Source organism: Hyla sarda, chromosome 1 (assembly GCF_029499605.1).
Source record: "Hyla sarda isolate aHylSar1 chromosome 1, aHylSar1.hap1, whole genome shotgun sequence".
Taxonomy (NCBI): domain Eukaryota; kingdom Metazoa; phylum Chordata; class Amphibia; order Anura; family Hylidae; genus Hyla; species Hyla sarda.
This window is the reverse complement of record NC_079189.1, coordinates 166991543-167006457: the sequence shown is the minus strand read 5'-3', so window position 1 is coordinate 167006457 and position 14915 is coordinate 166991543. Positions and strand designations below refer to the sequence as shown.

At 40.7% G+C, this 14915-nt stretch overlaps 2 protein-coding genes across 11 annotated transcripts in view; one reads left to right on the top strand and one right to left on the bottom strand.

Annotated features, from left to right (window-relative positions):
• The window catches only part of JADE1 (jade family PHD finger 1), a 147973-nt gene that overhangs the window by 33914 nt on the left and 99144 nt on the right, over positions 1-14915 (top strand). For 8 of the 10 annotated variants that reach the window (XM_056563460.1, XM_056563424.1, XM_056563420.1 and 5 more), the window contains exon 2: positions 7870-7948. In XM_056563460.1, the coding sequence (XP_056419435.1) occupies positions 7897-7948 (52 nt within the window). In that variant the 5' untranslated portion in view covers positions 7870-7896. Of the gene's footprint in view, positions 1-2231; positions 2254-5237; positions 5262-7869; positions 7949-14915 lie in introns of those variants that run through there. The other 2 variants (XM_056563416.1, XM_056563455.1) reach the window with 2 other exon arrangements.
• SCLT1 (sodium channel and clathrin linker 1) overlaps positions 6211-14915 on the bottom strand; it is a 304861-nt gene continuing 296156 nt past the window's right edge. Inside the window, exon 23 of the mRNA XM_056563484.1 lies at positions 6211-6291. The gene's annotated coding sequence lies outside the window, so the exon portion shown is untranslated. The remainder of the gene's footprint in view (positions 6292-14915) is intronic.

Here is a 14915-nt window from a genome sequence, read left to right as displayed (position 1 = left end):
TCGCCGATCGCCGACATGGGGGGGTCTAATGACCCCCCTGGGCTTTTGCACGGGGTGCCTGCTGATAGATATCAGCAGTCACCCCGGTCCGGTCCCCGCCCGGCGCGCGGCGGGGGCCGAAATTCCCACGGGCGTATGGATACGCCCTTCGTCCTTAAGTACCAGGACGCAAGGGCGTATGCATACGCCCTTCGTCCCCAACAGGTTAAGGGGTTAAAGCGCAGTCCTACAGGTTTATGTTCCAACTATTTAAATATTAGGATTTTTAGCAATACATCAAGAACCACAGCACCTAGAAAAATAAGGGTGATTTTTATAATCTTCACTTGCACTAACAAAGCAGTACCAGCAGGTTAGTGCAGGTGATGCTGCTGCCAGTTTTCCTTTAAGAAAGGACAGGAATGCAGTGCTGATTCAACGCCACTCCCCTTTTTATTGTTTTTTTTTATTAAAGGGGTAGTCCAGGCAAAAACTTTTTTTTATATATTAACTGGCTCCAGAAAGTTAAACAGATTTGTAAATTACTTCTATTAAAAAATCTTAATCCTTCCAAACGTTATTAGCTTCTGAAGTTTTCTGTCTAACTGCTCAATGATGATGTCACGGCCCGGGAGCTGTGCATGATGGGAAAATATCCCCATAGGAACTGCACAGCTCCTGGGACGTGAGTCATCAGAAAGCAGTTAGACAGAAAACAGCAACTCAACTTCAGAAGCTAATAACTATTGGAAGGATTAATATTTTTTAATAGAAGTAATTCACAAATCTGTTTAACTTTCCGGAGCCAGTTGATATATAAAAAAAAATTTTTGGCCTGGATTACCCCTTTAACCAAAAATGATACACTGGACTTTTGTAAAGTTATGGAATAAAGAGCAAGAAACAAGGCAACAAATGATGAGTGCAGCATTCTTTCTTCTCTGTTGAAACATATGTTACATAGTTACATAGTTAGTATGGTTGAAAAAAGACATACGTCCATCAAGTCCAACCAGGGGATTGAAGGGAAGGATGTAAGGGGATAAGGGAAAGGGATGTAGTTTTATAATTCTGCATAAGCATTAATGTTATATGTGTGCTACTGAGTACTGACAAATAGTCACTCTCAACCCCCCACTACTTTTTTTTTGCGGACATGCCCAGTATCTTTCCCCCCTACTTGTTCTAGCTACACCTATGTGTTCTGCATTTTGCTGCCACCTGTGTCTGAGATGATTTTATAGTGATTATGACTAGACCAAACGAAATCCTCAGTGATACTAAATAAACAAGCCTCAATAAGTGCTTATCAATCCAGTACACAGAAATCAGCAGGTGTTGATATAAGGGATAGGGGATAAAATGTCTGATCGCTGGAGTCCCGCTGCTGAGACCCCCGTGATCTCTGTGCAGCACCTGTTGTTCTGAAAGTTATTTTCAGAAGGCTGGGTTTGGGAGACTGTGATAGTGACATCACGCCACACCCCCTCCATTCAAGTCTATTGGACGGGGTGTGGTGTGACGTCACAATCACAGCTGCCCAAACCAAGCGACAGGACCCCCACAGTCAGACATCTTATCCCCTATCCTTTGAACAGGGGATAAGATGTCTAGGGGTGGAGTACCACTTTAACTTGAACAGAGATGCAGTCCTGTGGCAGAGGCAGCAGGGCAGCAGTCCTGTGGCAGAGACAGCAGGGCAGCAGTCCTGTGGCAGAGACAGCAGGGCAGCAGTCCCAGGGCTTGTAGCAGAGTAGCAATCTTATGGCAGAGTCAGAGAAGCCACAAAATTTTTTTTTGGTTGATGGCAGAGATAGGAGAGTAGCAATCGTATGGTTGATGGCAGAGATAGGAGAGTAGCAATCGTATGGTTGATGGCAGAGATAGGAGAGTAGCAATCGTATGGTTGATGGCAGAGGCAGGAGAGTAGCAATTTAATGGTTGATGGCAGGAGAGCAGCAATATAATTGTTAGCAGAGGTAGAAGAGCAGCAATGGCTGGTAACAGGTGGCAGTTAAATGACTGGTAGGAAAGTGGCAATCCTATGGCTGTGGGCAGAGGCAGGAAAGCATCAATGCAATGGCTGGTAGCAAAGGTGGTTCTTTGTGAACACTGCAGTAAGTTTGAAATGATAGCCCTGCTTCCTGCTTTTAATTTGGCGTCTCTTACTAGAGATAGATTGAGCCTTACAACAGCTGCTGAACAGCAAATTAAGTGAAAAATAGACTCCGAGACACTTGTTACTGTGGAAAAACAGCTAAATTACTAATGGCGGTAAGTTGCAGTTTGGATAATGCTCACACATATTTTATAATATTTTTTTTAATTACATATTTGTTTATGAAATTATAGAAAGTGTCAGTTCATGTCCAAAAGAAGTGCCCAACAACATCACCTTTTTAACCCGAGATTCCTGCTGAACTCAATAGTGAACTTTTATGTCTGTTATTGCAACGGGCAAAAAAAATTTAGGCTTTTATTTTTTATTTTTTTTATGACGTGGCAAAATACATACTTTTTTGGCACATATTGGTCTATAAACAGCTCAAAATATCTTCCAGATGGGAAAAAAAGACAAGCATCTTGGGCAACAGCTGAAAATATGCTTCATATATTTTATAACTGAAAAAAACTCATCCAATAAGCCAAAAATTTCTAAAATTTTCAGAGACGTTCTGGGAAACATGGATGTTTTTGAGCAGTAAAGTATGGTTAAAAAATAGTGCACGCACAGCCCCCTGAAGCAAATGTGATTTATGAGAGTTTGAGTTGCCATCTATGTACAGTTAGGCAAAAAAGTATTTGGTCAGCCACCAATTGTGCAAGTTCTCCCACTTAAAAAGATGAGACCTGTAATTTTCATCATAGGTATACCTCAACTATGAGAGACATAATGAGAAAAAAAAAATCAATTGTCAAATTGTCTGATTTTTAAAGAATTTATTTGTAAATTATGGTGGAAAATAAGTATTTGGTCAATAACAAAAGTTCCTCTCAATACTTTGTTATATGTCCTTTGTTGGCAATGACAGAGGTCAAACATTTTCTGTAAGTCTTCACACACTGTTGCTGGTATTTTGGCCCATTCTTACATGCAGATCTCCTCTAGACTAGTGATGGTTTGGGGCTGTCGCTGGGCAACATGGACTTTCAACTCCGTCCAAAGGTTTACTGGTTGACATCTGGAGACTGGCTAGGCCACTCCAGGACTTTGAAATGCTTCTTACAAAGCCACTCTTTCGTTTTCCGGCGGTGTGTTTGGGATCATTGTAATGCTGAAAGACCCATCCACATTTCATCTTCAATGCCTTTGCTGATGGAAGGAGGTTTTCACTCAAAATTTCATGATACATGGCCCCATTCTTTCCTTGATATGGATCAGTTGTCCTGGTCCCTTTGCAGAAAAACAGCCCCAAAGCATGATGTTTCCACCCTCATGCTTCATAGTAGGTATGGTGTTCTTTGGATACAACTCAGCATTCTTTCTCCTCCAAACACGATGAGTTGAGTTTTTACTAAAAAGTTCTACTTTGGTTTCATCTGACCATATGACATGCTACCTACACTCTTCTGGATCATCCAAATACTCTCTAGCAAACTTCAGATGGGCCCGGACATGTACTGGTTTTAGCAGGGTGACACGTCTGGCACTGCATGATTTGAGTCCCTGCGGCGTAGTGTGTTACTGTTGGTAGCCTTTGTTATTTTGGTCCCAGCTCTCTGCAGTTCATTCACTAGGTCCCCCCTTGTGGTTCTGTTAATTTTGCTCATCATTCTTTTGATTATTTTGACACCATGGGGTGAAATCTTGTGTGGAGCCCCAGATCAAGGGAGATTATCAGTGGTCTTGTATGTCTTCCATTTTCTAATAATTGGTCTTACAGTTGATTTCTTCACACCAAGCTGCTTGTCTATTGCAGATTCAGTTTTCCCAGCCTGGTGCAGATGTACAATTTTGTTTCTGGTGTCCTTCGACAGCTCTTTGGTCTTGACCATAGCGGAGTTTGGATTGTGACTGTTTGAGGTTGTGGACAGGTGTTTTTTATACTAATAACACGTTCAAACAGATGCCATTAATACAGGCAATGAGTGGAGGACAGAGGAGACTCTTAAAGAAGTTACAGGTCTGTGAGAGCCAGAAATCTTGCTTGTTTGTAGGTGACCAAGTACTTATTTTCCACCATAATTTGCAAATTAATTCTTTAAAAATCAGACAATGTGATTTTATGGATTTTTTTCTTCTCATTATGTCTCTCATAGTTGAGGTATACCTATGATCAAAATTACAGGCCTCATCTTTTTAAGTTGGAGAACTTGCACAATTGTTGGCTGACTAAATACTTTTTTGCCCCACTGTAGTTTCCTAATAATGGTGTGTGTAGGTTCACATGCACGTGTACTTTCTGCTGATATTGGAGTGTTGCTGTTCATATTATTGGTTGCTCTGAATTCAACCATCTTTAGGTGACCCCATAGTGTTACTAATTCTGATGATACTGTCATATAAAATAAAGGTATGGCACATAGTGTCTGTTGCTGAGGACATAGCATGAGGTAAACAAGGAGTCTCCATGCTTGGGATTGCTGGGTTTTATTTTTCCCTTTCTCTCTTGATAACTACTTTGCATGCTGTATCAGGAATGCAAATGCCTCTACAGGCAAAACGTGTCTGTTTAGTCAACCCGGGGCTCAACATGGTTCTCTTGTCAATGTGAAAATGCAGATAAAGAATTCTTTCTAAAGAGAACATAAGCAATTTACATTTTGAGGCTTCCATCAATGTCCTCCTCCTTCATCGTTCATATGCTTTTCACAGACTGCCTGCACACGGACAGATGAGATGAATGGAATAAAATTACTGCTGCTTCTCCCCATGATTAAATTCCTATATATGGCAAGTGGCATGCCAAACAAAAGTATTCACAAGTCTTCAATGGGTAGATATATAGATTTTATTTTCTAAAGTCAAATGGCAAAATTACCTATGCATGACCATAGCTGGCTTGGCTTTGGTTTACGATACACTTTCTGTGCCAGGAAGGAAGCAATTTTTGCCTTTTTTAATAAACGGGTCTTACAAGCACATATGAGACAACACATTGGCAGCACTGCTTTATGTTCTCAGGTTTAGGATGCTTGGCATGTCTCAATTTACTCAAATTAGTCAGAAGGCAGACTAGAGGAGAAGAACACAACAGACAGCCAGGAGCAGGAGAGCAGAGCTCAGGCGGCCATCTTAACTCATCGGACCCCTGCAATTGCACCGTAGCCAGGGTGTAAAGGTATGCCCTGCGCCCTTTAGGTGTTAAAAGGAAACAGTCAGTGGATTTTGCCCTTTATAACAGTTTTTCCATAATTTTTTTTTCCATGTCCTGGATTGTGTACTCCATAGTGTCGCAAATCACTTTGCAAAATCTCTTGTTCTGTATGTGAATGAGCTCCAAGAAGTCATTGAATCCGGTGCCATATTCACGCCTACACCAGTGTGTTTGACAGCCCGGGCCCCTCCTACATCAGCGCTGCGCTTCCTCTGCACATTGAAATCTTGCGCTGCACCGAAGCTATTTATGGCCAGGGATGCGTAAGCTTTTTCACAGGGATTTTTGTGCAGGGATGTCGAAGGGTCTGGGACTGTCAATAAAAAAATAAAAAAAAACACAGCATCTGATGGGTTAATGGTGGGCATCAGTGTTATCGCTGATGTCCGCCATTACCAGCGGTACCCACCATGCATGAAGCAATCGTAGCTGCTTCGGTACAGAATGTAAATGTACGCTTTAAGTACCAGGATGTACATTTACATCCATTGTCCTTTTAAAGGGTTAAATTAAGCACTTACATGTAATTGTAGCAATGCTGTTCAGTCTTAAACAGTTTTGCAAAGCACAGTGGAAAAGTAAACAATATTATAATATGTGAAATTCTTTGCGTCACTACATTAATAAACATTCATGAAAGTCACAGGTCATTAGGTTGTTTACCAGAAAAGAGGGAAACTCTCAGTCATCGCTATTACATTGTGATGACAGTATATGAAATATTAAAGTGTGACTCACAGTGTTTAGTAGTGCTGAGCCCTAACCGCGCCAACACATTATATTTTTCACTCTGGTTTTAGACCTTTTTGGGGGACAAACTGATAAAGAAGGGTTTATAGTAGACCATCTTTGTGGGGCACCTAGTTGGCTGTATTTTATTTACACCTAATTCTTATTGTTCTTTCTCTACACTTCCCTGAAATATTCTATAGGGGTCTCTCCAGCACTTTGATAGCCATTCTCTGTTGTGATCATTGGGAATGCTTCAGATTTCCTAATAAGTAAAAATAAATAAATAAATAAATGAAAAAAAAACAGTGTGTGTTGGTGCTATTTCATAAAAGGAAGGAAGGAAGTGATGGGATTAAAGTAAAAGGAATTGTTATGCACTTAAAGCATACCTGTGATATCACAGAAAATATGATTATATAGGTTACTCACTTGGTTATACATATTCTTTACATGTTTTTTTTTTTTGTGTCGAGCTTCTGCATTTGGCTCTCAGTTCTGTTGCTCACTCATTCTGACATCCACTTCTCCAGAAGGGGCATGTCTGAGGCAAGCACCGAGCCAGCCCTCACTTACCATGGATTTACTTCCTCCCTGAGGCTAGGATTCCACTTAGGTTTTTTTTTTTCCAGCGCTCTTTTATGAATAGGTGTATATATACGGCAGTGCAGGGGACCACAGAAGAGCGGCCGGCCGCATCTATACATTAAACAGAAGGATCGCAATGGACCCGGGGAGATCTGTCAATTAGTACAGGTACTACTACTCCCATCATGGAACAGTGTGTTCCATGCTGGGAGTAGTAGTACCACCTAAAAAATTAAGAATAAAAAGTGTAAAACACACACACACACACTACATTTTTATTATTGTCTGCTACATTTGTAGGGCCCTGCCTTCCCACATAAATTGATCCCTGTTTAAAAATTAATACAAATTTTGTTATAAAATACGTTTCATTAAATACAATTTTTTCCATCACTACTGTATCTTTAAAAAAAAAAAAAAAAAAATTTTATGGTACCCTAAGAAATTTTATTAAAAAAGGATCTCCATCACTTTTTTGGATCGCTAAAGTCTAAAAAAGAATAAAAATTGCCTGCAAAAACACCAAAGTTAAAACCCACATGGTATTTTTTCACTCCCATAGACTTCTATGGGAGAAAAATGCCACGATTTAAGGGAAAAAACGCCATAGGCTCAACATGCTGCGATTTTGCAAAACTACCAAGGAGCTGAAAAACGTCAAAAAAGTGAAAAAGAAACGCCAAAAGGATTAAAAAAAAGAAAACGCCAAACTGAAAAACACCAAATGGAAAAACAATTTGGCAATTTCTCAATGATTTACAGCTAACATCTGACCGCAGCGTTTTTTGGCCAAAAAAAGGCCAGGCGGCAGAATTGGCATTTTTCTTGGCGTTTCCCCCCCCCAAAAAAACAAGTGGAATTCCAGCCTAAGTCTGCTCTGCTGTGCTGGGTTTTTTAATCCAGTCACTGCAGGCTGCGCTGTAGATAGACAGGACAGGACTGAACACAGAGGAGTGCTAGTCCTGCCCTCACTTCCTGAACTTTGTCCCAGCCTGTGCTTCAGCTGGGACAAAAACGATGCAGGGTGCAGAATTATGTTCTGGATGGTATGGGGACCACTTGTGGTCTGTTTTTATAAGAATGGCCATATGCATTATGCTTTCTACTTTCATGAAAAGGATATAGATAATTATATATAGTATACTATTCCTATGGTAATTCGGTGATGATAAAGGCTCGAAACCAAAAGAAAAGACATGTCTTAATTTAAGTACACTACACCATTGACATGTTTGTGTTTCTTCTTTTTTTACAGGTTGTCTGTTCTATCCCTGTGCAAACCATGAAACGTACACGACTGCCGAGTAGCAGTGACGATTCTGATGACAATGCCAGTAAGCTGTCACCTTTTTTTTTCCTGAAAATAAGTATTTGACCAAAAGGAAATTAGTTACTAGTCAGCAGGAAGCTCTGGAGAGAAAAAAATGTCCATTTGGTTCATTTTAAAGTGTATCTGTACTTTGAAACCACGTAGGTTTTAAAAAACCATTTTAAAGAGTGTTTTTTTGTTTGTTTTTTTGCGTTTTTTGAGCCCCCGAGAGTCTTCTCCATGGTGCAGAGTAATTTCTCACTCTCTCTGTTTTTTGGGGGGGGGGGGGGGGGGGGAATGGAGTTGGTCTGTTTGCAGTAGTCACACATGAACTATCTAAATTGGCCGGTCACATGACAGCACCTACTTCTCTCTTCTATGCCGTGACAAAGTGCTCGATAAAGTTCACTTGACTGAACAATCTTGCACTGTGCATGGAATGATTTACACAGTACACTTTTATAGGTGACGTGTGGGAGAGTGATCTAACTGAGTTTGCAAGTTGCTATGATAGCAGAAAGGAAAGAAACAACTGTAGGACAACAAGGAAAAGGTCACATTAAGTGATGAACTGCTAATGATTATGGATATGACAAGCATGCAGACTGAAGGGGGAGGGGGATTAGAATTAAGACGTAGCACCTGCAGTAGTAGAAACACTGGTATGTTCAAAAGAGATAGTTACCCAAAGGTAGGATGGCCTAAGCTTTGATTTACCTTTCACGCACAGGGTGGACTCTGGAGAAGGTAGACAGGCCCACAGATTAGTATTAGAGGTACACAGGCCAGGCTCTCACCCTCTTTCCTGTGCATAGTACTAGCTTGGCACTGCCCGACTTCCTTTATTTCATATCTTTGTTACTAGAGATGGACGGAGCCTAAAAACACGTAGTATACAGCAGATTGCAGGGAAGTGAGACCCCTAGTGACCCAGAGTTTAGAGCATTTTTTTCTGGGTTGAGGAGTCGTTTTTGTAAGGAATCACAAAGGATATAAATTGTTGCTTGCAACAACATTGACCTTTATCCTCAAATCATTATCATAGTAGGAGAAACCAGCACTGTGTTGACAAGGAAAAGGCTGCTTACCCCTACAGCGATTAATGGATCCCTCTGACTTATAATGGGATCTGTAGTTTTTCACCACACAAAAGGCTAATAAATACAGTCTTGATCCAGCACTTTTCAATAAAATTTGCAGCTTTATTCAAAATCTTTAAAAGCAGTAGACAAGACACCAGTTGACTTATCACTCTTTAGCAAGTCGTGATATAGACCTGTTTCAAACACATGCCGGTTCTTTGTCACAGATACATCCAGTATAACCCATTAAAATACCACTTACAATAGGCTGAGAAATAATTAACATATGTCAACATACAATTATGCAACAGTGTTTCATACTTTTTTTCCGCAAAAGTTCGACATATAAATTAAATTCTTAATTCACTCTAATAACTGATTACTCTATATCTTACAAGGAAACTTAATTGATGAAACAGCTTAAGTTTATCATTAAGTTTATCTTCCTCTAATAGTGAAAAAAACATTTGATTGGACAAGTTTCATCCTACCCGTATTCCTGTGCCTAGTGTAAATTGACAATAATTTTTGTGATTCAGAATATGGAGATATAAACACAACATTGCCCCGGGGGTGGCAAACGGCTAATATTTTAATCATCAGTTTCCCAGACCATTTCTTAGTGCATACTACAGATGCCTATTATCAAGACTTTCAACTGAGAGCAAGTTATATTGATCAGTTGACTTTGATCAACTATTTGTGGTACTAATTTTAAGCATATCAATAAATGTGACATTTTACAAGATACAATAGTAAGGAGGTTTAAAGATAAGGGGTTTATACTCCGTGATCCTGAAGAGAGTCAATCTCTCTGTGAGACTCTGGGTTTGGTATAGAAGAACCAAAATATGGGGAATCACCCTTTCTTTGCTAAATAATCGTGCTTCAATACAACTACTTTGTACATTTGCAGAGAGGCGTGAAGCACAAGATTTTGTTTCTATTGCTATAGTTGGGTAAATCATTGACATGTTCTCGTGTCCTGGATTTCTGTGTTGTACATTCCACATATTCTTGTTGCACTTAATGAACTCAATGATCAACACATTTTTTAGATTTGCAGTAATATGTTTGTAATATTTTTTTTTTACTTTTGGTTGCAGCACTTAATTGTTAACAAGCCTTAGCAAATTTTCTACATGAACTGTGCAGCTATTGAATAATTTGCTACCAAGCCAGGTGATGGATCTACATGTCTAAGACACAATAATACATGGTGATATTTGATCCCTTAAGGTATTCATTCACCTGTTTTGGCACAATGGAACATCCATTACAAAGTTTCTGGGCTAATTTTTCAATTAATTTCTTTTGGATATGAAGGGGTCATTTAACCCATTTTTTTTTTTTTTTTTTTAATCAACTGGTGCCAGAAAGTTAAACAGATTTGTAAATTACTTCTATTAAAAAATCTTTAGCCTTCCAGTACTTTTTAGCAGCTGTATGCTACCAAGGAAATTTTTCTTAACATTTTTTTGTCTTGTCCACATTGCTCTCTGCTTATACCTGATGCCCATATCAGGAACTATCCAGAGCAGGAGAAAATCCCCATAGCAAACCTATGCTGCTCTGGACAGTTCCTGACACAGACAGAGGTGTCAGCGGAGAGCACTGTGGACAAGACAAAAAAGAAAATAATTTCCTCTGTAGCATACATATGCTAAAAAGTACTGTAACGGTAAGTACTGTAAAGATTTTTTAATAGAAGTAATTTACAAATCTGTTTAACTTTCTGGCATCAGTACATTTAAAAAAAAAAAAAAAAAGTTTTTTCCACCGGAGTACCCCTTTAAGGACACAACCCATTTTGGCCTTAAGGGCACAGGAAATTTTCATTTTTGTATTTTCATTTTTCCTCCTCACCTTCAAAGAGACATAAATCTTTTATTTTTCCATAAACAGAGCCATATAAAGGCCTGTTTTTTGCGCAACCAATTGTATTTTATAATGATGCCTTTCATTTTACTGTAAAATGCACAGCACAAATAAAAAAAACATTACGGTATTTATGATGGGAAATTGAAAAGGAAACCGCAATTTTGCAAGTTTTGCAGGGTTTTGTTTTTATGCAGTGCACAAACTATGCACCAGCTGTCATGTTCGCTTTATTCTGTGGGTCAGAAAATGATACCTATTTACATTTTTAAAATTGCCCTTTTCTGACTGCTTATAACTTTCTAATTTTTCTGTATATGGAGCTGTATGAGGGCTCATTTTTTGCGATGTGATGTGTAGTTTTTATCAGTATCACACTTTTGTATGTAAAACAAAAGACAGACAGCGCTCCATCGTGTGATACCGTTGTTGCATACAGAATTTAGTAAAGGTGGATATTGCTCTTACCTCAAAGGGTTACACTCCACCAAGTGCAACAATGGATCAAGGCGTAGAATATGAATAAGGTGTCAGGCAGCCACTCCTAGTCTCGTCAAATGTAACAATAAATAGATAAATACTCCAGGATGTGGACAGGATACACGGGCGCTCGACAACCAGGTAGCAGGATAAAAAGTATTTATTTTTTATTTTATTTTCTCAAACTTGTAGAAGGAAACTCGCTGTAAACCACTGGCCGTGTGAATGTACCGTGTACATTCACATGGGGAGGGGGCCTAACCTTCAACTGTTGCAAAACTACAACTCCCAGAATGCACTGACAGACCGTACATGCTGGTAGTTGTAGTTTTGCAACAGCTGTAGGCACACTGGTGGGGAACCACTGAGTTGGGAAACAGACTCTAGCTCAGTGATTCCAATCCGTGTGCCTCCAACTGTTGCAAAACTACAACTCCCAGCATGTACTGTCTGTCAGTGCATTCTGGGAGTTGTAGTTTTGCAACAGCTGGAGGCACAGGGGTTGGAATCACTGAGTTAGGAAATAGACTCTAGCTCAGTGTTTCCCAACCAGTGTGCCTATAGCTGCTACTAAACTACAACTCCCAGCATGCACTGACAGCCGAAAGGCATGCTAGGACTTATAGTTATGCAACAACTGGGGAAGAACAGTTTGGAGACCGCTAAGTAGTGGTCTCCAAACTGTAGCACTCCAAATGTTGCAAAACTACAACTCCAAGCATGCCCAGACTGTCCTGACATGCTGGGAGTTGTAGTTCTGCAACATCTGAAGGGCCAGATGTTGCAGCACTACAACGCCCAGCATGCTTCACTGTCTGGGCATGCTGGGAACTGTAGTTTTGCATCATCTGGAGGTCTACAGTTTGGAAACCACTGCATAGTTATCTCCAAACTGTGCCCCTCCAGATGTTCAAAACTACAACCCCCTGCATGCCAAGACTGACCAGACATGCTGGATGTTGTAGCTCTGCAACATCTGAAGGACCAGATGTTACAGAACTACAACTCCCAGCATGCCTGGACTGTCTGGCATGTAGAGAGTTGTAGTTTAGCAACATCTGGAAACCACAGTTTGGAGACCACTGCACAGTTGTAGTTTTGGAGACCACATTCTGGGAGTTGTAGTTTTGTAGCTTCTAGCAGGCTACAGAGAAGATCACTCACCAAAGAGGATCCTCACTGCCGCCTGCAGTCTCCTCCTCCACAGCTCTTCATGGTCCTGCCGCTACTTCTCCTGCCGGGTAAGACCCCTGTGCCCCATTCAAGTTTTTCACTAAAGTGCAGTTTTTTCCCCAAAATTACAATTTTTACAAAGGGTAATGGGAGAAAATGCCCCCCAAAATTTGTAACCCCATCTCTTCTGAGTATGGAAATACCCCATGTTAGGACGTAAAATGCTCTGCGGGCGAACTACAATGCTCAGAAGAGGAGCGCCATTGAGCTTTTGGAAAGAGAATTCGTTTGGAATGTTAGTCAGGGGCCATGTGCGTTTACAAAGCCCCCCGTGGTGCCAGAATAGTGGACCTCCCAACATGTTACCCCATTTTGGGAACTACGCCCCTCACAGAATTTAATAAGGGGTGCAGTGAGTATTTACACCCCACTGGCGTTTGACAGATCTTTGAAACAGTGGGCTGTGCAAATGACAAATGTAATTTTTCATTTTCACGGACCACTGTTCCAAAAATCTGTCAGACACCTGTGGGGCGTAAATGCTCACTGTACCCCTTAATACATTACATGAGGGGTGTAGTTTCCAAAATGGGGTCACATGTAGGGGGGTCCATTGTTCTGGCACTATGGGGGCTTTATAAACACGTGACCTTCAATTCCGGACAAATTTTCTCTTCAAAATCCCAATGGTGCTCCTTCTCTTCTGAGCATTGTAGTTTGCCTGCAGAGCACTTTACATCCACATATGGGGTATTTTCTTACTCAGAAGAAATAAGGTTACAAATTTTGGTGGGCTTTTTTCCTGTTTTCCTAATTTAGGGTAACACCAGCATTTTAGTGAAATTTTTTTTTTCATTTTCCCATCCAAATTTATTGAAAATTCGTCAAACACCTGTGGGGTGTTGAGGCTTACTTTACCCCTTGTTACGTTCCGTGAGGGGTGTAGTTTCCAAAATGGGGTCACATGTGGGTATTTATGTTTCTGTGTTGATGTCAGAACCGCTGTAAAATCAGCCACCCCTGTGCAAATCACCAATTTAGGCGCCTCAAATGTACATGATGCGCTCTCACTCCTGAGCCTTGTTGTGTGCCTGCAGAGCATTTTAAGCCCACATATGGGGTATTTCCGTACTCAGGAGAAATTGCGTTACAAATTTTGGGGGTCTTTTTTATTTTTATTTTTTTATTTTTCCTTTTACTGCTTGTGAAAATAAAAAGTATGGGGCAACACAAGCTTGTTAGTGTAAAATTTTTAATTTTTTTACACTAAGAGGCTGGTGTAGCCTCCAACTTTTCCTTTTCATAAGGGGTAAAAGGAGAAAAAGCCCCCCAAAATTTGTAGTGCAATTTCTCCCGAGTACGGAAATACCCCATATGTGGCCCTAAACTGTTTTCTAGAAATACGACAGGGCTCTGAAATGAGAGAGCGCACTTGAGGACTAAATTAGGGATTGCATAGGGGTGGACATAGGGGTATTCTATGCCAGGGATTTCCAAACAGGGTGCCTCCAGCTGTTGCTAAACTCCCAGCATACCTGGACAGTAAGTGGCTGTCCAGAAATGCTGGGAGTTGTTGTTTTGCAACTGCTGGAGGCTCCGTTTTGGAAACACTGCCGTACAATATGTTTTTCATTTTTATTGGGGAGACAGTGTAAGGGGGTGTTTATGTAGTGTTTTACCCTTTATTTTGTGGTAGTGTAATGTAGTGTTTTTAGGGTACATTTGCACTGGCATGTTACGGTGAGTTTCCTGCTAGGAGTTTGCGCTGCGGCGAAAAATTAGCTGCAGCCCAAACTTGAAGCAGGAAACTTACTGTAAACCTGCCTGTGTGAATGTACCCTGTTTTAAAACTACAACTCCCAGCATGTACTGACAGACCGTGCATGCTGGGAGTTGTACTTTTGCAACAGCTGGAGGCACTTTGGTTGGAAAACCTTCAGTTAGGTTCTGTTACCTAACTCAGTATTTTCCAACCAGTGTGCCTCCAGCTGTTGCAAAACTACAACTCCCAGCATGTACTGATCGCCGAAAGGCATGCTGGGATATGTAGTTATGCAACAGCTGGAGGTACGCAACTACAACTCCCAGTATGCCGAGACAGCTCTTTGCTATTTGGGCATGCTGGGATTTGCAGTTTGCAACATCTGGAGGGCTACAGTTTATAGACCACTGCACAGTGATCTCCAAACTGTGGCCCTCCAGATGTTGCAAAACTACAAATCCCAGCATGCCCAGACAGCAAACAGTTGTTTGGGCATGCTAGGAGTTGTAGTTTTGCAAGATCTGGACGGATACAGTTTAGAGACCACTGTATAGTGGTCTCAAACTGTAGCCCTCCAGCTGTTGCAAAACTACATATTCCAGCATGCCCAAACAGCT